This window comes from Haliotis cracherodii, unplaced genomic scaffold (genome assembly GCF_022045235.1).
Source record: "Haliotis cracherodii isolate W230 unplaced genomic scaffold, xgHalCrac1.p SCAF_18, whole genome shotgun sequence".
In the NCBI taxonomy this organism is placed as follows: Eukaryota; Metazoa; Mollusca; class Gastropoda; order Lepetellida; family Haliotidae; genus Haliotis; species Haliotis cracherodii.
In genome coordinates this window covers 17296250-17321285 of record NW_027266273.1, presented here as the reverse complement: position 1 = coordinate 17321285, position 25036 = coordinate 17296250, and the positions used below count along the sequence as shown (strand labels likewise).

At 41.6% G+C, this 25036-nt stretch overlaps 1 protein-coding gene across 1 annotated transcript; it reads left to right on the top strand.

Moving 5' to 3' along the window:
• LOC139465322 (alanyl-tRNA editing protein Aarsd1-B-like) lies at positions 1–25036 on the top strand. Its single transcript, XM_071247020.1, has 13 exons — positions 1–87; positions 3227–3355; positions 5288–5305; positions 6624–6765; positions 8461–8518; positions 10450–10609; positions 16283–16399; positions 18028–18158; positions 20966–21032; positions 22312–22403; positions 22878–22935; positions 23605–23699; positions 24456–25036. Exons 1-13 carry the CDS (start codon positions 49–51, stop codon positions 24589–24591), a joined length of 1242 nt encoding a protein of 413 aa, XP_071103121.1. The 5' UTR covers positions 1–48; the 3' UTR covers positions 24592–25036.

The following is a 25036-nucleotide window of genomic DNA, read 5'->3' as shown; positions in this document are numbered from 1 at the left end:
AGTAGCGCATGTTGATATTCCGGAAAGGGCTGATTGAGTTGTAGAGGGATGGCGTTAGCTTGTCAGCGGGACAGTTACCTTACTCAGGTATATTGTCACTTGTCATTTAAACTGACAACCGCCTCAGCATGCAGTGCATAATTTGGAGTTGTACACTTTAAAGATCTCCGAAATACCATTTTGAATTAAACACCCCGTTGATGTGATAGCTTGATACATCTTTGGATAAGTATAAATATACTGATGTAATATTATCATTGCATCATCCAACATTGAAATTATCTTTTAGCCTTTTTACATTCAATTATATAGATTATGTGTTTAATAATTTGTCAGTCATGTATGGGAGCAATGATTTGTTAATTATTTGTAATTTGATGTTGTCAACTAACAAAAATAAAGTAAATGACAATTTAGAGGGTGGCAGACTTTGGCCCAAAGTTATGTTATTTTAGAAGTGTTACTAGGATTATTTAATAATATAAATCATTATGCATTTTGTTAGTCTCAGATGGATAATCCAGATTATTATGCTTCAATCATGATTTAATAAATATGTCTGAACAACATAATATATTAGTTGGAACTATTATCTGGCTCAAGCAAGTTACAAACCTTGTTCCTAGTCCCAAGTAGAGACTGAATGTTAGAAATTAAAGGAGAAATATTTCATTTGAAAGTAAAATTTGACTGCAAAGACAAACTATGACTAATTTAACATGTATTACACACTAAAAGTTTCATTGTCATTTGGGGTACAAGAGATCAGTACACCTGTATTTCTGCAAGTAGGCTACATTGATATGTAATATAACCAAAGACCCGTGAACATCCGGGGTAGAATAGGTCTTCGGGGTAAAAGGCGACTATGCTTGTCATAAGAGGGATCAGGTGGTCAGACTCGCTAACTTGCATGTCATTGCATGGATCGATGCTCATGATGTCAATCACTGGATTGTCTGGTCCAAACATGATTTTTTACAAACCGCCGTCATATAGCTTGAATAGTGGTGAGTGCGGCGTAAAAACATCAAATAAAGAAGCAAACTATAACCAAACTCGAAACAGACGAACTGCTTGTCAGTGTATATGCTTGGGACAAGGGAAAATGTCAGTTCCAGGATTTGCAAAGCTGGTTCTTTTTTGTTTTGTTTTACACCACACTCAGCAATATTCCAGCTGTATGAAGGCGATCAATATGTAACTGAATCTGGACCAGACAAGCCTGTGATTGACATCATGAGCATTGATCCGTGTAACATGCAATCAAACAAGTCAAGTCTTACCGTATTCGACGTAATAAGCGCCCAGGGTGCTCTCAAAATTAGAAATAGGGGGCTCCTATTAGAATATTATTTTGGTGAAAATAACAGAGTTGAAAGATAAATTTCGTGGTTTATGTTGACAGCCTGAAATGTTTATATACGACAGATATATTTTCCTGAATTTAATTGCCCATAATTGAGGGTGCATATTACACACGAGTGCATATTATACACGAATAAATAGGTCTTGTGTACATTGATCAATCGGAAGGGGTGCTAATTGGGATTGTTCACTAGCCAATATATTAGCAAATATCGCCGTGGGCGCTTATTAGAGCAGGGCGCTTATTACGTCGAATACGGTAATTCAAATTGGGAATTTTTACTGTCATTTGCTGCAGACTTTGACCCAAATATCAAACTCTGAGCAGGTCCAGATAAATCCCTGACATTGATCATAAAACCAATCACTGGTTTGTGTGGCCCAGACTCGATTATGCACCAGTGAGTGGCAATATGATATAGATGTAATATTGCTGAATGTGATATCAAACTACTCACACTCATTGTTTCACTGAATGAGATTCCTTGCTTTTTCACCAGAGTTTCACCAGATGTAAAATATTGGTCCCAAATAGAATAAAAATTGAGAATTGGTGCATGTAGTTTTCCCTGCGTGTCCAGTCTGATGCACAAATAGTATTCCTGTTTCATCATTAAATCCAATTCATGTTCAAATTCTTCACCCAGTCACTAGATCTGTTTCAAACAAGGAAATACCCATCCATAAGTGATGTAAGGCTTCGGAAATCCTTCATACATTATTTTTTCTGGGTACTGCAGTCACCCTGAGTTCCCCAATCTCACACCTGGGACCTCCCAAAATCGTTACTGAGAGTCCGCTGTTGCAGCTGACACAGATTTATCCAGAATTCTAAACTAAGTGCCCGTGGCAGGCAAATTGGGAAAACAATTTATTTGGTTAACAATTGGGATTTTTTGCTGTTGCAGCTGACATCATAAGTCAAGTCACGTACCTCCCAAAATTATTACAGAGAGTCTGCTGTTGCAGCTGTCAGTAGTCAAGTCACGTACCTCCCAAAATCATTACCGAGAGTCTGCTGTTGCAGCTGACATCAGCAGTCAAGTCACGTACCTCCCAAAATCATTACCGAGAGTCTGCTGTTGCAGCTGACATCAGTAGTCAAGTCACGTACCTCCCAAAATCATTACCGAGAGTCTGCTGTTGCAGCTGACATCAGCAGTCAAGTCACGTACCTCCCAAAATCATTACCGAGAGTCTGCTGTTGCAGCTGACATCAGCAGTCAAGTCACGTACCTCCCAAAATCATTACCGAGAGTCTGCTGTTGCAGCTGACATCAGTGGTCAAGTCACGTACCTCCCAAAATCATTACCAAGAGTCTGCTGTTGCAGCTGACATCAGTGGTCAAGCCACGTACCCTCCCAATATCATTACCGAGAGTCTGCTGTTGCAGCTGACATCAGTAGTCAAGCCACGTACCTCCCAAAATCATTACCGAGAGTCTGCTGTTGCAGCTGACATCAATAGTCAAGCCACATACCTCCCAAAATCATTACCGAGAGTCTGCTGTTGCAGCTGACATCAGTAGTCAAGTCACGTACCTCCCAAAATCATTACCGAGAGTCTGCTGTTGCAGCTGACATCAGTAGTCAAGTCACGTACCTCCCAAAATCATTACCGAGAGTCCGCTGTTGCAGCTGTCAATGGTCAAATCATGTACCTCCCAAAATCATTACCGAGAGTCCGCTGTTGCAGCTGTCAATGGTCAAATCATGTACCTCCCAAAATCATTACCGAGAGTCCGCTGTTGCAGCTGTCAATGGTCAAGTCATGTACCTCCCAAAAATCATCACATAGTCTGTCACAAGTGGAGAGATCCTGGTAAATCTGTGATATATACACAACTGAATGTTGCAGCTGACGTCAGTGGTCAAGTCCTGCAAGCCGGCACAGCTGACAGTGGTAAATGGTGGGAAGAAAGAGAAGCTGTCAGGCTTTGATGTGGTCCTGGAGGACACGATCCTCTTCCCTGAAGGAGGGGGACAGGTAACTACTTTTAGATTTCATTAATGCCACTGCAAGACTGAATGAAAGGCATTAAGTCACAGTGACTTTGCAAGAGACATTGGGATTAAGGACATTTTGAGGCCTCTATCAGCTTTTAATATCACATTCTTCTTGATCATTACAAGGGGCTTGCTGACTTGGTTGGTGCATATGATATTATCCCAATTGTGTGGATCGATGCTCATGATTTCAATCACTGGATTGTCTGGTCCAGACTTGATTGTTTTACAGACCGTCGTCATATAGCTGGAATATTGCTGAGTGCGGTGTTAAACAACAAACCAACCAACCATTACAAGGGGCACCGGTGGCCCAGTTGACTAAGGTGCATTAATTCGCTGTGTAAAGTAGCATCCCTTGGGCAAGCCGTAACCTATGTGGGTTTGAATCCTGGTTTGGCCAAAATTATGTTTCCCTGTTTGTCAGCACCATATCCATGCCCGTGGGTTTCACCAAAGTGGTAAACGTCTGAAACCTGCATCACATCTTTCTTTCCACATTAAGCTGACACGCCGTGGTGTAACTGGAATGCTGTTCAAAGCGGCTCACACACTTACTCACTTACCTCTTTCTCAACTGCTCTCTCACTCAACTGCTCTCTGACTCAACTGCTCAATATGATCTTGCCCGGGGCGGTGGGGTAGCCTCATGGTTAAAGTGTTTGCTCGTCAATCAGAAGACCCGGGTTTGATTCCCCACATGGGTACAATGTGTGAAGTCCATTTCTGGTGTCCCCTGCCGCAATCTCATTAAAATCAGATCTTAGTTCTCGCTATGCTAAACAAAGATCTGAGGACATCCTATTAAGGGTCACGTCAGAACGACCTTTCATCCAACCAATCTGAGCGTCGCTTACCAGATCATGAAAGTGACAGTCGCAATGTGTTTTCTAATCATGCAACCATGAAATATTTAACATGGGGTATTCCGAACAACAGTTACGGGTTTTATGATTATATCCATACAATCTAGGCCATCTATAAGTCATTCCAGAATGTTCTTCTTATCAGTTTTGATTTTTTTAATCGAGAATACGTCAAAATATTTTTCGAAGCGTAGTCGCTAGTTTGAAACTCGTGTCATAAAGCTCGAGAAAGCTGCCTTCTGATTGGCTAATGTCGATTTCTTGTCAGTCATTTCATTGGTCAGTCAAAAATCGCGAAAGGTCGTTCTGACGTGACCCCTAATGGGATGTCCTCAGATCTTTGTTTAGCGGTAGCGAAAACTAAGATCTGATTTTAATAAGATTGCCCCTGCTGTGATATTACTGGAATGTTGATAAAAGCGGTGTTAAACCATTACTTCTCTCACTAACTCTCTCTTGGTTTGTGCTAATCACTCTGAAGGTGACCTAATCACTAGTGGTGGGATGATACACCGATGCATCAGTGGATCGCAATATTTTACTTCCTGATACAAGTATCGATGTTAGTCGCACACTAATTACAAAATATTGTTTCATCGCTCAAATGTTTACTTTAATGGCTGTTACACCAAACACTAATTAGTAGTGAAAAAAAGGTAGTGAAAAAGGAAATATTTTCATCCATTGCTTTATACGTGACACTGCCAACTGTAAATCACAGTGTGCGAGGTACTGGACTTTCCTGTCTGTGAAATAGATGGCTTACACACCAAAGATAAGAGCACTTGCAAGTATCGTGATACGTATTGGATCGTGAACATGGTATCGTTACACATATCGGATCGCACAGTTGGTGTATCGTCCCAGCCCTACTAGTTACTCTGATGGATTCTTTGATATAAGTATGACTAATGACATACCCAATTAATTTAGTACTTAACTGCCCAGTGACCCGTTCTATGAAAATGCTTCATCACTAAAACTGTAATCACTAGAGCTGTTTTATTGTTCCGATATTTAGCCAAGAAGCTTTGTTTGTGTTCCAGCCTGATGACCGGGGAGCTGTGAGTATGTTTTTTTGTCCTAAGAGATAGTGGTCATGAGACAACAATTAGAATATCACTCTAGGTAGGCAAAGTAAAACAAAAACAGTTAACTTTCATCATTTATTTGCAACCAAGTAAAAAATCATTCTTAGAATGAAACCTACAGGTCTGTTTCAGAAAATGAATTTCATTATTATTCAATAGAGGATGTTTTCAATGTGAAGGAAACCGGAATGAGATGATGTGGTGTGTGGTGTTCTTTAAACTGCCTGGTTACCTTGGTGTGTGTTCAATTTACTCTGGGCTTTGGTAATTGCATGGTTTGTTGTCTCAGGGTGTTCAGATCAGTGGTGTGAGTGTTGAGGATCCTCTCTCTTGCCTTCAGATCAAAGTGGGGCGGCCGGGGAGCCTAGTGGTTAAAGTGTTCGCTCGTCACGCCGAAGACCCGGGTTCGAATCCCGACATGGGTACAATGTGTGAAGCCCATTTCTGGTGTCCCCTGCCGTGATATTGCTGGAATATTGCTAAAAGCGGCGTAAAACCAAACTCACTCACTCACTCAGATCAAAGTGTGTTGAGGATCACTGTGCTGTTCAGATCAGTGGAGTGTGTTGAGGATCACTCTGTGCTGTTTAGATCAGTGGAGTGTGTTGAGGATCACTCTGTGCTGTTTAGATCAGTGGAGTGTGTTGAGGATCACTCTGTGCTGTTCAGATCAGTGGAGTGTGTTAAGGATCACTCTGTGCAGTTTAGATCAGTGGAGTGTGTTAAGGATCACTCTGTGCTGTTCAGATCTGTGGAGTGTGTTAAGGATCACTATTTGCTGTTCAGATCAGTGGAGTGTGTTGAGGATCACTCTGTGGTGTTCAGATCAGTGGAGTGTGTTGAGGATCACTCTGTGCTGTTCAGATCAGTGGAGTGTGTTAAGGATCACTCTGTGGTGTTTAGATCAGTGGAGTGTGTTGAGGATCACTCTGTGGTGTTTAGATCAGTGGAGTGTGTTGAGGATCACTCTGTGCTGTTCAGATCAGTGGAGTGTATTGAGGATCACAGTGCTGTTTAGATCAGTGGAGTGTGTTGGGGGTCCATCTATTGTGTTCAGATCAGTGGAGTGTGTTGAGGATCACTCTGTGCTGTTCAGATCAGTGGAGTGTGTTGAGGATCACTCTGTGCTGTTCCGATCAGTGGAGTGTGTTGAGGATCACTCTGTGCTGTTCAGATCAGTGGAGTGTGTTGAGGATCACTCTGTGCTGTTCCGATCAGTGGAGTGTGTTGAGGATCACTCTGTGCTGTTCAGATCAGTGATGTGTATTGAGGATCACTCTCTTGTGTTCAGATCAGTGGTAAGAATGTGTTGAGGATCACTCGTAGTGGTGCAGATGCAGTCCACTTTGTCACAGAGGAAATACCCCCAGAAACCCAGGTGGATCTACAGATTGATTGGAAAAGAAGATTTGACCATATGCAGCAACATTCAGGTAAATCTTTTAGGAGAGTTGTCTTTTGAAATATCACATATAAAGTGGTGACCCTGCTCTCAAACTATTATTGTTGGATGTTTATGGACTTCGGGACTGACAAAAAATGACTCGGCGAAAGAGAGGTGGTCGCCAAAATTTGTCACCACATATGGGGGTGAGGACATGAAAATATGACACAGTTGTCGTTTTTTAAATATAAAAATGATGAATTTGAACATCTGAAACTAATCAGTGATTGGTTTTCTTGATAGTATGTCACTGAACTAGATTATTTTTAGTTTTGTCATTGTTGTCATCGTTGTAAAACGTTTTATATTTTTTCAACTTCTTCTCTGAAATAGCTGGATGGATTCAGCTCTTTTAGGGTGTTCATGTTTGATCGACCCGTTAAGATCGGGGATAGAGTAGATCTTCAACAACCAATGCTTGCCATAAAAGGCAACTAACGGGATCGGGAGGTCAGGTTCGCTGACTTGGTTGATGCATATGGTCGATCCCAATTGTGTGGATCAATGCTCATATCAATCACTGGATTGTCTGGTCCAGACTCGATTATTTACAGACCGCCGTCATAAAGCTGGAGGATTTCTGAGAGCGGCATTAAATAACAAACAAACAAACAAATCATGTTTGATCCAGGCATCAACATTGGAATTTCAATATGGCCACCAGGCAGCCATCTTTGATTTACAAGTAAACACATTACACTTCTCAGCCATTTCCTTTCAAAATGTAATGAAATTTGGTATATGTGTAGTTTGTAGTCTGTAAACACTGGACCAATGAACCTGAAACTCCACATGCTTGTTCCAAACAACGATTACACTCCAATTTGTTCAAAGGGTTTGAATCCAATTTTCATTATGCCAGGGCAGCCATTATAAAAGCATTTTTTTTGCCATTACGTGACCATCTTTCTACAAAATGTAATAATTTTGTTGATGGGAAGTTTGCATGATATATGGCTTATCCATTGGACAAGAGGTTGGTCACATGACAGCGAAACTTATGTTCATAAGTGTATGAACACCAGATTTTTGACGTTTGTATGTTTTTTACAAGACTCTATTGTTGTCATGACGTAAACAATGGCAGACTTCTTTCACAGTCCTGGGGAAACTCCTGGGAATTCGCTTCACATAAAAATACAGAAGCTTTGTTTCTGATCATTCGGACACTCTAATCTTGAATTTAGCACTTTAGCATAGCATATTTGGAGTTTGCAAATGTATGTTGCCTGGGTGAAGCTGCAGGTACACCAGTGCATTATTCTGACATAGCTACACAGGTCTGACCCTATTTTGCAAAATAGCCGCTTGCCTGCCAGCCCGTGGCAAGTAATATTTTGGTCAGGCTAAAGGTTCTGAATTTCCTAAGCCCGACTGGCTACTGAAATTTTAATGGTTATTTCTTTATGCACACCTCTTTATTGATAAAAATTAAAAAAAGATCTCCCATTTCTGTAGATTAATACGACCCTAAAGCTTTTACAAAAGCAATGTTAATATCTGTAACGAATCAGTGTTGCGAGATTAGATTTATCCTCTTTCATCTTGTTTGAGTGACTGTTGTTACTCTATCACTGTAAAACAAAAGTATTTTGATTGGTTGTAAATTTGTAGTTTAACTTTTAAGGCTAGCTAGCTCACCTGGCCAGCAATATTTTGAGGCTATTTCACACACCGGTTTCAGGGCAGCATCTGATAACAGCTCTAGCAGATTCCATGTACGGCTACAAGACTACTTCATGGTAAGACATATTCCCTATTGCATCAATTCAAAGTTTTATTTGACGTCAGTGCAAGTTGTGGGATGATTTTGTATCAGGAGTCCTTCTGTAAGTTTGTTTGTTTTCTTTTAAGTTACTATTTATTATGTTTAGAAGTGGGAAGTGGGCTAGCCAAGTGCTAAAAGCGTTCACTCATCATGCCGAAAAGCCTTGTGTGATTCCACTCATGGGTAAAGTGTGCGATGTGTGATGTTATGTTTGATAGGCATTACTCAGTCTTGCTTGACAACGGTATAAGGATCTATACCGAAACGTCGCTTTTTACAGTATTAAAGAAGTTGTTATCCATAAAAATTGTGTCTATCTTATTGAGATGTTGCTGGAATACGACTAAAAGCAGCGTAAAACAATATTCACTGACTCATGTTTATGATAATTGTTTAGTTTTCCCAAGGTTGCTTTTTTTTCATTTATGACATGACCAATAAAGAGCATAAGATCCTTTGTTTACTCTATTTCATTGTTATTATGTCTCTTCTGAACATCCCTTATTTGAGTCTCGTTAGTACATTGGAGTGGGGTAGCCTAGTGGTTAAAGTGTTTGATCGTCATGACAAAGGCCAGGGTTTGATTCCCCACATGGGTACACTGTTTGAACCCATTTCTGTTGCAGCTGACATGGCTGTAACATGGCTCAATTTGGCATAAAACCCAACTCACTCACTCACCTATACTAATCCAGACCAAATTTACAGTGCCAAATTTATCATATTTATAATAATATGTCTGTCTAATCTGGACATCCTTCATTCAGGATTCAGGCCTGAAATTATGCAACAAGGGACTATTTATGTCATGTAATTCATGTCCTCTATTCTGGTAGGCCACTGTCATCAATAATCTTTCATATAGGTCTTTGAAAGGCATTTAGAAGTGATACACATAAGGAAGAGAATATATGGATGCCAACTTCTTTATCATGAGGAACACAATGTTTCGGAGTATATACTTACCTCTTCATCAGGTGAATGAAGGATGAAGGAGTAAGCATATATTCCGAAATGTTGTGTTCCTCATAATAAAGAAGTTGACATTCGTATATTCTCTTCCTGAATCTTTCATACACATGTAAATGTTGGTTGCTGAAATAGCATTGTATTAACTTGTGTCACAATTCGTGTTTTTTAAGAACATCAAGAGTTAGAAAGAATGGAATAATCCTTGGGTCCAGCCCAAGTTTGGTTTTGACAGATTTCACTGTACCATTTATTGGAATTCTGCTGTCCAATGAAGCACCTGGTGGATTTGGAGTGAATGAATTGGGTGGTTGAGTTTTCATAGGTTTAAATGTTTGTAAAGTGTTGATCTTGAGTGAACATAGAAGGGACATAACTCGTAAAAGCCACTGGTGGCGCCACAGTCGAGTCAAGAACTTGGAGCCTAGTTTGGCAAGGGTAGAAACTGGACTTTTAAAGTCAGTTAAGTCCCTTGCCTCAGGAAGATGTGCCCATGATGTCAGTTACTGGATTGTCTGGTCCAGACTTGATTATTTACAGACCGCCACAATATTGCTGTGGCAACAAACAAAACCTAGGTCTAGGATAAATAGGTTATGCAATTTGATATTTATGTCCTGGTACAAATATCTGTGATCAAAACTTGTGTGAAGCTTTGGACTTATTGTTCTGTTCATCTTGCAACAACATATGTTTCAGAAGAAAATAAGGGGCGGTCGGGTAGCCTAGTGGTTAAAGCTTTCGCTCGTCATGCCGAAGACCCGGGTTCAATTCCCGACATGGGTACAAATTGTGAAGCCCATTTCTGGTGTTCCCCGCTGTGATATTGCTGGAATAATGCTAAAAGCGGCGTAAAACCATACTCACTCAGAAGAAAATAGTCCAGTACTTTCCTCTTCGATCTTCATCTTAATGTTTTTCTTCATAAACAATCAGGAATCTGGGAGAAAAGGTGTCGTTTATAGAGCTGGATACCCCCCAGATGAAGGCAGATGAACTGGTGACGCTGGAGGAGACAGTCAACGCAAAGATCCGGGACGCGGTCCCCATGACACCCAAGCTGTATGAGAACAAGGATGATCCTGAGCTTGCTCCAGTAAGTTGGGAGATTTTAGCCAGCGACCTTCAACAGGCATTGCTTTTCTTTGTGTTATGGTGTAGTAAAAATAATAGTAAAAGTCAAGCCAATTTTCTTCATATATGGATTTTCTGGGTCAAAATGTTAAAAAAAGATATTAATAATCAATATTAGGAAAATGACTCTTGACTGGGATGATATATGATTATATTTTCCCCTGGTGCCATGTATAAAATTTGAAGAAAACATCTGGCAAATAGGGCTGTTAAATACAAGTTTGGGGTAAACAAAATCTATTCCTGTTTGATCTGGGAGTATTCTCATATTGAGAATTTTTCGAGTCAGTCAATGAATGCCATTGCAACTGTCTGTCAGTGAGTTTGACCATGGCTCATTACGGCTTTGGTTCCTGCATTTCGGCTTTGGTTCCTGCATTTCAACTAAAGTCAACATCTCCAGCGTGTGTTGTGTGTATTGCAGGTTTGGACTATGTGTTACAACTAAAGTCATGTCTCCAGCGTGTGTTGTGTGTATTGTAGGTTTGGACTCCGTGTTACAACTAGTCAACATCTCCAGCGTGTGTTGTGTGTATTGCAGGTTTGGGCTCTGTGTTACAACTAGTCAACATCTCCAGCATGTGTTGTGTGTATTGCAGGTTTGGGCTCTGTGTTACAACTAGTCAACATCTCCAGCATGTGTTGTGTGTATTGCAGGTTCGGGCTCTGTGTTACAACTAAAGTCATATCTCCAGCATGTGTTGTGTGAATTGCAGGTTCGGGCTCTGTGTTACAACTAGTCAACATCTCCAGCGTGTGTTGTGTGTATTGCAGGTTCGGGCTCTGTGTTACAACTAGTCAACATCTCCAGCGTGTGTTGTGTGTATTGCAGGTTCGGGCTCTGTGTTACAACTAGTCAACATCTCCAGCGTGTGTTGTGTGTATTGCAAGTTCGGGCTCTGTGTTACAACTAGTCAACATCTCCAGCGTGTGTTGTGTGTATTGCAGGTTCGGGCTCTGTGTTACAACTAGTCAACATCTCCAGCATGTGTTGTGTGTATTGCAGGTTCGGGCTCTGTGTTACAACTAGTCAACATCTCCAGCATGTGTTGTGTGTATTGCAGGTTCGGACTCTGTGTTACAACTAGTCAACATCTCCAGCCTGTGTTGTGTGTATTGCAGGTTCAGACTCTGTGTTACAACTAGTCAACATCTCCAGCATGTGTTGTGTGTATTGCAGGTTCGGACTCTGTGTTACAACTAGTCAACATCTCCAGCATGTGTTGTGTGTATTGCAGGTTCGGGCTCTGTGTTACAACTAGTCAACATCTCCAGCGTGTGTTGTGTGTATTGCGGGTTCGGACTCTGTGTTACAACTAAAGTCAACATCTCCAGCCTGTGTTGTGTGTATTGCAGGTTCGGACTCTGTGTTACAACTAGTCAACATCTCCAGCGTGTGTTGTGTGTATTGCAGGTTCGGGCTCTGTGTTACAACTAGTCAACATCTCCAGCATGTGTTGTGTGTATTGCAGGTTCGGGCTCTGTGTTACAACTAGTCAACATCTCCAGCCTGTGTTGTGTGTATTGCAGGTTCGGACTCTGTGTTACAACTAAAGTCAACATCTCCAGCGTGTGTTGTGTGTATTGCAGGTTCGGGCTCTGTGTTACAACTAGTCAACATCTCCAGCGTGTGTTGTGTGTATTGCAGGTTCGGGCTCTGTGTTACAACTAGTCAACATCTCCAGCGTGTGTTGTGTGTATTGCAGGTTCGGGCTCTGTGTTACAACTAGTCAACATCTCCAGCGTGTGTTGTGTGTATTGCAGGTTCGGACTCTGTGTTACAACTAGTCAACATCTCCAGCGTGTGTTGTGTGTATTGCAGGTTCGGGCTCTGTGTTACAACTAGTCAACATCTCCAGCGTGTGTTGTGTGTATTGCAGGTTCGGGCTCTGTGTTACAACTAGTCAACATCTCCAGCGTGTGTTGTGTGTATTGCAGGTTCGGGCTCTGTGTTACAACTAGTCAACATCTCCAGCATGTGTTGTGTGTATTGCAGGTTCGGACTCTGTGTTACAACTAGTCAACATCTCCAGCCTGTGTTGTGTGTATTGCAGGTTCAGACTCTGTGTTACAACTAGTCAACATCTCCAGCATGTGTTGTGTGTATTGCAGGTTCGGGCTCTGTGTTACAACTAGTCAACATCTCCAGCATGTGTTGTGTGTATTGCAGGTTCGGGCTCTGTGTTACAACTAGTCAACATCTCCAGCGTGTGTTGTGTGTATTGCAGGTTCGGACTCTGTGTTACAACTAAAGTCAACATCTCCAGCGTGTGTTGTGTGTATTGCAGGTTCGGACTCTGTGTTACAACTAAAGTCAACATCTCCAGCCTGTGTTGTGTGTATTGCAGGTTCGGACTCTGTGTTACAACTAGTCAACATCTCCAGCCTGTGTTGTGTGTATTGCAGGTTCAGACTCTGTGTTACAACTAGTCAACATCTCCAGCGTGTGTTGTGTGTATTGCAGGTTCGGGCTCTGTGTTACAACTAGTCAACATCTCCAGCATGTGTTGTGTGTATTGCAGGTTCGGACTCTGTGTTACAACTAGTCAACATCTCCAGCCTGTGTTGTGTGTATTGCAGGTTCGGGCTCTGTGTTACAACTAGTCAACATCTCCAGCGTGTGTTGTGTGTATTGCAGGTTCGGGCTCTGTGTTACAACTAGTCAACATCTCCAGCCTGTGTTGTGTGTAATGCAGGTTCGGACTCTGTGTTACAACTAAAGTCAACATCTCCAGCGTGTGTTGTGTGTATTGCAGGTTCGGACTCTGTGTTACAACTAGTCAACATCTCCAGCCTGTGTTGTGTGTATTGCAGGTTCAGACTCTGTGTTACAACTAGTCAACATCTCCAGCATGTGTTGTGTGTATTGCAGGTTCGGGCTCTGTGTTACAACTAGTCAACATCTCCAGCATGTGTTGTGTGTATTGCAGGTTCGGGCTCTGTGTTACAACTAGTCAACATCTCCAGCGTGTGTTGTGTGTATTGCAGGTTCGGACTCTGTGTTACAACTAAAGTCAACATCTCCAGCGTGTGTTGTGTGTATTGCAGGTTCGGACTCTGTGTTACAACTAAAGTCAACATCTCCAGCCTGTGTTGTGTGTATTGCAGGTTCGGACTCTGTGTTACAACTAGTCAACATCTCCAGCCTGTGTTGTGTGTATTGCAGGTTCAGACTCTGTGTTACAACTAGTCAACATCTCCAGCGTGTGTTGTGTGTATTGCAGGTTCGGGCTCTGTGTTACAACTAGTCAACATCTCCAGCATGTGTTGTGTGTATTGCAGGTTCGGACTCTGTGTTACAACTAGTCAACATCTCCAGCCTGTGTTGTGTGTATTGCAGGTTCGGGCTCTGTGTTACAACTAGTCAACATCTCCAGCGTGTGTTGTGTGTATTGCAGGTTCGGGCTCTGTGTTACAACTAGTCAACATCTCCAGCCTGTGTTGTGTGTAATGCAGGTTCGGACTCTGTGTTACAACTAAAGTCAACATCTCCAGCGTGTGTTGTGTGTATTGCAGGTTCGGACTCTGTGTTACAACTAGTCAACATCTCCAGCCTGTGTTGTGTGTAATGCAGGTTCGGACTCTGTGTTACAACTAGTCAACATCTCCAGCATGTGTTGTGTGTATTGCAGGTTCGGACTCTGTGTTACAACTAAAGTCAACATCTCCAGCGTGTGTTGTGTGTATTGCAGGTTCGGGCTCTGTGTTACAACTAAAGTCAACATCTCCAGCATGTGTTGTGTGTATTGCAGGTTCGGACTCTGTGTTACAACTAAAGTCAACATCTCCAGCGTGTGTTGTGTGTATTGCAGGTTCGGACTCTGTGTTACAACTAAAGTCAACATCTCCAGCATGTGTTGTTTGTATTGCAGGTTCGGGCTCTGTGTTACAACAAAAGTCATGTCTCCAGCGTTTGTTGTGTGTATTGCAGGTTCGGACTCGGTGTTACAACTTAAGTCATGTCTCCAGCATGTGTTGTGTGTATTGCAGGTTCGGGCTCTGTGTTACAACAAAAGTCATGTCTCCAGCGTTTGTTGTGTGTATTGCAGGTTCGGACTCGGTGTTACAACTTAAGTCATGTCTCCAGCATGTGTTGTGTGTATTGCAGGTTCGGACTCTGTGTTACAACTAGTCAGCATCTCCAGCGTATGTTGTTTGTATTGCAGGTTCGGACTCTGTGTTACAACTAAAGTCATGTCTCCAGCGTGTGTTGTGTGTATTGCAGGTTCGGACTCTGTGTTACAACTAAAGTCAACATCTCCAGCATGTGTTGTGTGTATTGCAGGTTCGGACTCTGTGTTACAACAAAAGTCATGTCTCCAGCGTTTGTTGTGTGTATTGCAGGTTCGGACTCTGTGTTACAACAAAAGTCATGTCTCCAGCGTGTGTTGTGTGTATTGCAGGTTCGGACTCTGTGTTAGAACTAAAGTCAACATCTCCAGCATGTGTTGTTTGTATTGCAGGTTCGGGCTCTGTGTTACAACAAAAGTCATGTCTCCAGCGTTTGTTGTGTGTATTGCAGGTTCGGACTCGGTGTTACAACTTAAGTCATGTCTCCAGCATGTGTTGTGTGTATTGCAGGTTCGGGCTCTGTGTTACAACAAAAGTCATGTCTCCAGCGTTTGTTGTGTGTATTGCAGGTTCGGACTCGGTGTTACAACTTAAGTCATGTCTCCAGCATGTGTTGTGTGTATTGCAGGTTCGGACTCTGTGTTACAACTAGTCAGCATCTCCAGCGTATGTTGTTTGTATTGCAGGTTCGGACTCTGTGTTACAACTAAAGTCATGTCTCCAGCGTGTGTTGTGTGTATTGCAGGTTCGGACTCTGTGTTACAACTAAAGTCATGTCTCCAGCGTGTGTTGTGTGTATTGCAGGTTCGGACTCTGTGTTACAACTAGTCAACATCTCCAGCGTGTGTTGTGTGTATTGCAGGTTCGGGCTCTGTGTTACAACTAGTCAACATCTCCAGCGTGTGTTGTGTGTATTGCAGGTTCAGGCTCTGTGTTACAACTAGTCAACATCTCCAGCGTGTGTTGTGTGTATTGCAGGTTCGGACTCTGTGTTACAACTAAAGTCAACATCTCCAGCGTGTGTTGTGTGTATTGCAGGTTCAGGCTCTGTGTTACAACTAGTCAACATCTCCAGCGTGTGTTGTGTGTATTGCAGGTTCGGACTCTGTGTTACAACTAGTCAACATCTCCAGCATGTGTTGTGTGTATTGCAGGTTCGGACTCTGTGTTACAACTAAAGTCATGTCTCCAGCGTGTGTTGTGTGTATTGTAGGTTCGGGCTCTGTGTTACAACTAAAGTCAACATCTCCAGCGTGTGTTGTGTGTATTGCAGGTTCGAGCTCTGTGTTACAACTAGTCAACATCTCCAGCGTGTGTTGTGTGTATTGCAGGTTCGAGCTCTGTGTTACAACTAGTCAACATCTCCAGCATGTGTTGTGTGTATTGCAGGTTCGGACTCTGTGTTACAACTAGTCAACATCTCCAGCGTGTGTTGTGTGTATTGCAGGTTCGGACTCTGTGTTACAACCAGTCAACATCTCCAGCGTGTGTTGTGTGTATTGCAGGTTCGGACTCTGTGTTACAACTAAAGTCATGTCTCCAGCATGTGTTGTGTGTATTGCAGGTTCGAGCTCGCGGCCTCCCAGATGACCATGTGGGCCCGGTGAGAGTTGTTACCATCGAAGGCATCGACTCCAACATGTGCTGTGGTACCCATGTCTCGAACATGGCACATTTACAGGTGAGCTCAAGAAACAACATTGAATGCCTTTGATTATATAAGAGGCTGAAGAAATGTTTTTCTTAATCTTTTACATTTTAGATATATAGATGTTTGGCTTACCTAGACGCCGCTTTTAGCAATATTCCAGCAATATCACGGTGGGGGACACCAGAAATGGGCTTCACACATTGTACCTATCAAACCCGGGTCTTCGGCGTGACGAGCGAACGCTTTAACCACTAGGCTACCCGACCGCCCCTCACCAAATTGATGCTTGTCCTGCTTGTTTCTACCAATGTTGACACCAATGCCTGATCTTATGATTCTGTCCATTCCATTTTCTTTTTGGAATAAAAAAAGTTTTAAGTTTTGAGGAAAATATATGTTATACCATATATTGCCGTCTATTAAGCAACCCCCACGTATAAGGCGACCCCCCTGTACAAGCCTTCAAAACCAATGCTATAAAGCGAATCTATAAACCAACTTGGGATCGTACAAAGTATGAAGCGCTTGCTCACAAGGATAGTAGATCGTCTTTCTCCTGGCCCTTGCAACTACTGCGCGAGTTGGCAAAATCCATGCTCAGGATCTTAACAGGGTCCAGTTCCAGTGGTTACTGAATGGAATGTTTTTCTGTGCCTTCGCTGGTATTTTATCGTGCAAGAATCAGCTTCTGGGACAACCAGTTCGGCTGTTTATCATCCTGTCACCGATGTCCATCTTGAGCCCTGATGACTTTAAAGATATCTCTCTATGTCTTGTTCAAGCACTCCAAATCTACCTTAAGGCAGCAAGACAACTTTGACGCACCCAGAAGAGGCTTAACAACAGAAGTCTCACTAATACAGTCTCCTTTTGGCTTCGTACAACCATCCTACGGGCATACATCCTCTCACCTCTACTATGGCCTTGCGCAGCAACTGCACCCTCTCTGCCTTTATGGAAAGGTGCTTCTGGAAGTCAGATACAGTCTTCGCTTCCCACATTTCCGTTGGGTCCTTTGGTCCTGGCACAGCAGCTGTCGACTGAACACCAGCACAGATAGCCGATACGTGTACCGGTTCATTCTTTTGTACTACATATCCTCTATATACAAAATAATACTTGGCACTATTGCTCCTGTGTTTATTGTCCTTTTCATTAGTTGGACTCCCAGACTGAGTTCCCATCAGTGGGTAGGATCTCTCGTCTGTAGAAATTTTGGTCTTCAACATCGAAGTCACCGTAAGGCGCTACCCGTCGGCAATGATAACCTTGTACTTATGAATTGTGCTAAATTTATTAAACATGCTTTATGTCTAAGAGCTGTCAGAAATACCTAATCATCAGATCTTGTATATATTCATGTATATTTCTATATTCATACAATACACAGATTACTCATTCTCTCACTCCTTGACTACAGCTTGAAACAGCTCACAATCAAAGTTTAAAACAGGGGAGATAATTATTGCCTCCCTTGATCATTTCATGCCAACAGGGTATTTTCACCGACATACATATGTAGTTTTGTTTATCTGCTTGTATATTTCATGGCAGATTATGTTTCCACTGTACAGAATTTTTCCACGAAGTTTCTAAAAAAGTGCTTTCATTTATTGATGCTGTGAACATTGAACTGACTTTGACTGTTTCGGTTTCAGGCAATAAAACTGTTGTACACAGAGAAGGGAAAGAAGGGGAAAATCAACTTGTTCTTTGTAGCTGGTGACCGAGTCCTGTCCTACCTGGGCAGGTGTTGTGCTGTAGAGAAAACCCTCACTGGGGTACTCAAGTAAGTCACCTGGTCGTGGGGAGGGGTGGTTGGCTTAGTTGTACAAGCTGGTGACGCAACTCGTGAATACCCAGGTTAGAATAGGTCTTCTGCAACTCATGCTTGCCATAAAAGACGACTATACTTCTTATAAGAGTGAGTGAGTGAGTATGGTTTTACGCTGCTTTTAGCAATATTCCAGCAATATTACGGTGGGGGACACCAGAAATGGCCTTCACACATTGTACCCATGTCGTAAATTGAACCTGGGTTTTCTGCGTCTTGTCTTAAGAAGCGACTAATGGGATTGGGTGGTCTGACTTGGTTGTGACGAGGCATCTCCATAGTAACTGTATCACTCACCAGACTGCCAAAATTACGTGTGCAATCATCACTTGACTCATTAGACCCGTGAAGATTCCGGGGTAGAATAGGTCTTCAGCAACCCATGCTTGCCGTAAAAGATGAATATGCTTGTCGTAAAAGGCGACTAACGGGATTGGGTGGTCAGGCTCGCTGACTTGGTTGATACATGTCATCGATCCCAATTGCGTGGATCAATGCTCATGATATCAATCACTGGATTGTCTGGTCCAGATTCGACTATTTACAGACCACCGTCATATAGCTGGAATATTGCTGAGTGCGGCGTTAAACAACAAACCAACCAACCAACCAAAGATAAGTCAAGAAGATTTATTTTTCAGGAATATTCCATTACAGTGATGGATTACATTGCTGCCTTTCAAGTTTTCCTGACCCAAACATGATAAGACATTTTGTTGTAATTAGCTAGTTTTGGGATCCATTGACCACAAAGTTTGAAAAGTTATTTTCTCTTTCACTTTATCAGCATAGGGTGCAAAGTAACACTTTCATACATCACAAACAGCCACTTTTATTTCCTTATTTCACACAACTAGCATTTCATTAATGAAATTAATTAGAAAGCATTTTTTCACAATTTCATTTTATTCTTTTGTCTGGTAGTGACCTTTAAATATTCAAGATCTAACAAGATCGGGTGGTCAGGCTCACTGACTTGGTTGATGCATGTCATCGTATCCCAACTGCGTAGATGATACCCATATAGTCAATCACTGGATTGTCTCATCCACACTTGATACATTACACACTGCCATCATATCGCTGGAATTATTGCCAAGTGTGGTGTTACACAACAAACAAACAAACAAACAAACATACAAACAAACAAACATACAATCTTAGTATTGAATTGACTTTGCAACCACTACTTACAAGACCCTGCATATATCCTGTAGGTTTTTGTTGCACAATACTTTGCATATTATGTGATGTAAAAAGTATACTCGCACTCAAGATATTATTTTGTTTTGTGGTAAGCTGAAGTATCAAATCCAATTACTTCAATATTTTCAATTTTCATTCAATGTAACAGAAATTTGGAGTTATCCCCCTTTCATTATGATTAGTCTTATCAGAGACCTATATCGTCTCTGGTCTTATTCCTTTGCTAAATAATCAGACAAGTGTAGCAGTTCAATAATATTTATTATCAATCAGATGTTTTTTTATGGATATTCTATCTTCCTAAATTATATATTAAGTTTGAAAGAAATTATGATTAACATTTTCAGTTGTGATGTTGCCATGACCTGGATTCTTATGGACAGGACCATGAATGTATAGGTATCATGAAAACATTGTTATATATCATGGTTTTATCTAAACCTGTTCTAAGGACCATATCTCGGCCCGAAGTCTGCAGCAAATGTCAGTAAACATTTCCAAATGGGAATAAAAAAATTCTGAATGTTATATTTATAACTGAAGTGATGGCTTGGTCACAGTGACTTGGATTTCATTGACTAATAAAGAGGAAGCTGTTTAATTTTAGATGATTGCATTGAATACAATACATCTGGAATTAAGAAAATAAGAACATTTAATAAATAATAGTTTTGAAATGAGTAACAATTTTTCCCAATTTGCCTGCTCGGGGCACCTAGTTTTGAATTCTTGATAAATAGAGGATATTTCATGTGTTGAGTAAAATATCTTGTGACGGAGGAAAAGAGATAATTTCACGTGTGGCGTTTAGTAGAAGTTTTAAGCAGAATTATTTTCGAAACATATCTACCCTTTGGTCTAAAAATACCCAGGGGAGTAAAATTATTTTGAGTATCCAAAGATTAATTGAAATATTGAGAATAATGCACATGAGTAAATCTTCAGTGGCTCAAAACATTACATGGAGCACTGTTGTATGGTGGACCGCCTCCGTGGTCTAGTGGTAGAGCATCCGCCCGGAGAGCGGAAGGTCCGGGGTTCGATCCCCAGCCGCGTCATACCAAAAGACGTTAAAAGATGGTACTTGTTGTTACCCTGTCTGGCGCTCGGGATTAAGGGGCTAAAACAAGGACTGGTCAGCTCTGAGTCAGTATACTGTGTCTGAGTGGGGTATTCATGTTAAACTGCGGCATGGTATCTCAGTGGGCTAGCACTATAAATCGGCATCAGTCCGGACTAGTACAAGCAGCCACACACACACACACACACACACACACACACATACACGTTGCTATATAAGTGCAATAATCTTGGACGCGATGTTAAACCCCATTTCACCTCACCTCACCTGTTGTATGGTTAATGAATTTATTTTCTAACCACAGAGGGTGCAATAGTGAAGCCTCAGGTGATGAAACATTGTGTGATACCTGCCCTATTTCAGGTGTCCCCTTCATGATATTGCTGGAATATTACTGACAGCAGTATTAAGCCACACTCACTCAGTCACTATTAACCCCTGTGAGGTGTTTAAAGGGAAATATGTTTTATTTCAGAGGTCCCTTAGACCAACACGTTGATCTGGCAGATAAAGCTGTGAAGGGCTGGAAGGCTGCCCAGAAGGTCGGTCTTGTTTCTCACTCTCACATAGCAATTTCAATTATCTGTATCATTTCGCGTTTCTTTTCCCATAAGGTTAAGAATAACTGAGTTCATGATATCGTATGTCCATCACTTCACGCGCACCAGTGTGTTGTTGATGTCCTTCGAATGTTCTTGTGACACAAGGACAGAATGACATCACACTAGAAACGACGTCACAGATTGTTGACGTCAATGGACAGTTACGGTTTTCTAAGACCGCAGTTGTGGTCACTGATCAATGCATGATTCTAAAGGGGAGCTCAAAAGGATTAAGAAATAATGGGTAATAAAGAAATTATTATACTTACATGTGAGACACTGATTTTATGAAACTTTTGTAGGAATTCATCGATTAACAGTGCTCTCACTTGGGAAATACAAAAATTCTGACACTTGTTTCGTAAACTCAGTATGACACACATGTTCGTATAACAATCTCTATATATGACCATCCTTTGGAGAATTTCAAAAGCAATACGTACCAAAAAAATACATAATTCAACTGTCAGTCCAACAATTTATTTACCTTTTCTATTTGTGCGATGATCCTACAATGTATGGTGTCCTCGTCATGTATTTGGGCCTATGGCCTTTCATACAATAAACATTTATATTGAATTGAATATTGACTAATTACTGGATGTATATATGCCTTGACAGACCTTTATGATTTGTAAGATCTTATTCTTTGACTGATCTATTCTTCTGAATTTATTTCAAGCAGTCAGTCAAGATGGTATTTCCCTTTCTTTCAATGCCTGATATCTTCTTTCAGTGTAGGCAAATAAATGTCATGTTTGAAGATGTAAATTTGTAGATCAACAGTAAATACTGAGAACCTAGCACCTATTTGAAGGTCTGTACATCATAATTTCTGTTGCTGTTCAATCTCTTTAAAATCAGATCTTAGTTCTTGCTACCGCTCAACAAGATCTGAGGACATCCTATTACGGGTCACGTCAGAAGGACCTCAGATATAGCAATGTTTGGTTGGTTTGCTTGTTGTTTAACGCCGCACTCAGCAATATTCCAGCTATATGACGGCCCTCTGTAAATAATCGTGTCTGGACCAGACAACCCACCAATCCTGTTAGTTGCCTCTTATGACAGCCTAGTATCTTTTTACGGCAAGCATAGGCTTCTGAAGACCTACTCTACCCTGGATCTTCACAGGTCCAAAGTTTGTTAGTTTCCTTTGTATCTCAACAACTGTTGTACACAACCGCTGTGACAAGTATGAAAATATTCTATGTTCCAGACATCCACTGGCTTGTTGAAGGAGGTTGCTGTATTGGAGGCTCAGGCTTTCAAGTCCAAAGTAGAGAAGGAAAATGTGTTTGTGACTCACAGGTAAGCTGAAGTACTGTTATAGATCAAATTGAACCCTTTAAATTATTAAGAATATTTTATCTCAGAATGTGTGTAGTGGCATATTGTTTGTTGATTGGTTCGGTGCTCATTCTGTGGTCCCTTTGTATGTGCCTAACCGATTTCATACTCAAAGCTGTAATATTGTTAAACCAGCATCAAACCCAGTGCAGTTTCCGGTTCATTTTTATGTGGATTACACAGGCAATGGGTAGCCAAGGCGTAAGGTGTTTGCTTATCACACAATAGAATCCCTCAGTGGTTCAGTGTGTTGGTGGGGGCGGTCGGGTAGCCTGGTGGTTAAAGCATACTCACTCACTCACTCAGTGTGTTGGTGCACCTGCTGTGATGTGCCTGGAACGAATTAATCATTCAGTCAAGTATTCAGTCAGTGGCCATGTTGGAGTAACAAAGGGACATAACTCCTACAGTACTAGTCTTGCTTTGGTGTTTCAGGAAGGAGGGTGATGGTGACTATATGAACATACTGGTTGGGGAGCTGCTGGCTGTCGAGGTGGGTCACGTTACACTGTCATTAGCAATGCCTGGGGAAGAACAAGTGTGCTGTTATGCAAAGGACATGCAGTGTGTGTCCATTTGATAGAGTTCTGGTTGCATAATTGCCAAAAGGTTCTGTATGTAGCATATATAATGATTTCATGGTCTGGCAACTTTGTACCTGTGCTGTGTTAACCAATATTGACCTGCATCATTTTTTACTTTGTTCCGATATTAAGATGACAGGTTGTGAACTGCTATTCACGTTTTGTGAGTGAGTGAATAAGAGATACATGTTTAAAACGATCAGATCATGCGTACACTGAAGTTGACTGAAGCTTTATCTTTACTCAAACATATACAAGTCAAAAGGAATGTGTGCATCATCAGAAAGAAATGCGAACATTAGCGACTTGTTGTGTAACCACTGAGCAATAGTGAGTTTTTGTCATTAAACCATATATCACATGGCTATCCTCGAGTCTGGGTAGTCTTGTTGGTACCCATGATCGGACCACCCTACCCGAGCTACCCATCCCAGCCCTGCATCACACTCGTCACTGAGCCTGAACACCACAGTTTATGGTCTCTGGTCACCAACTCAGACTCTTATGTCACATTGTATACCTTCACCAGTACATTGATAAAACAATTCAACCATTATGAATGCTTTTCTTCCACACAGGGTTTGAGCTGCCTTGTGACTGTAGGGGATGAGAAGGGGGCTGGACTGTTTGTGTTCGCTGGACCGGAGGCTGTAGTCAAACACATGGGGCCAAAGTAAGGACGCAGATAATGTTGCTGATTGATGTTGCCTGCATGTCAGCTTGGGCAAAAATGAAGTAATACCAACTACCATGTTAATCATGCATCCCATCTCCTCTCATTGTTCAGGACCGCCTCAGTAGTCTAGTCTCTGCCCGGCCGCGTCATATAAAAAGACGTTAAAAGATTGTACTTGTTGTTACCCTGTCTGGCGCTCGGCATTAAGGGGCTAAAACAAGGACTGGTCGGCTCGGAGTCAGTATACTGTGTCTGAGTGGGGTATTCATGTTAAACTGCGGCATGGTATCTCAGTGAGCTAGCACTATAAATCGGCATCAGTCCGGACTAGTACAAGCAGCCACACACACACATACACGTGCATGCACGTCGCTATATAAGTGCAATAATTTTGGACGCGACGTTAAACCCAATTTCACCTCACCTAGTCTCTACCCAGAGTGCAAGAGGTCGGTATGGTCCCCGGCCAGGCTTAACTTAAACATGGTATTTGTTGTTACCCTGCCTTGTGCTCAACATTAAGGGGATAAAACAAGGACTGGTCAACTCAGAGTCCGTACACTGTGTCTGAGTTGGCTAGCACTACAAGACTGGCATAAGTTTGGTCTAGTACCAGAACCACACAGAAATGTGCATGTGCATCGCTATTTAAGTGGCGATAATAATCTTGAACGCGATGTTAAATCCCATTTCATCTCGCCTCATTGTTCAGAGCCAAAGTGAATACTAATCAGTTACCTCCCTTCCTTCCAGAATCTGTGATCTGTTAGAGGGAAAGGGTGCTTTGAATGGTGGCCGGTATCGGGGCAAGGCCAACAAGATGGCTAATCGCAGCAAGGCCGAGGCAGCATTGCGGGAATACTTTCAGCAAACTAAACCTGAGAGCTGATCATGTGTTCACCAAGAATTTCATCGCCTGTTGCCAGTGAGAGAAAGAAGATATTGTTAGAAATATGATATGATTGATAAAATTGTACATTTTCAACACATCTGAATCACCTAAATCAGTGACCTTGTACAATGGTCCCTTTGATTGCATTACTTCAGGATATTCAAGATTTAATCTTGTACTACGGTACATCTTCGTTGAAGGTAAAAGAATAATTATTTCGTGTTGTTAAGGAATGAAAATAGTATTCTTATGTTTGTTTGTTTTGATTTTAGATGTGATTAATTAAATAATTTCTTCAAAACAAATAATAATGTTTGACATATTGATAAAAGTTACTGTCATCACAATATATTGTTTCAGAAGTGTGTAAATAAAGCTCAATGAATATTATTTGATTCTCATGGTGTCTCCTGAATCTGGACAAATAAAACCATTGTTAGTT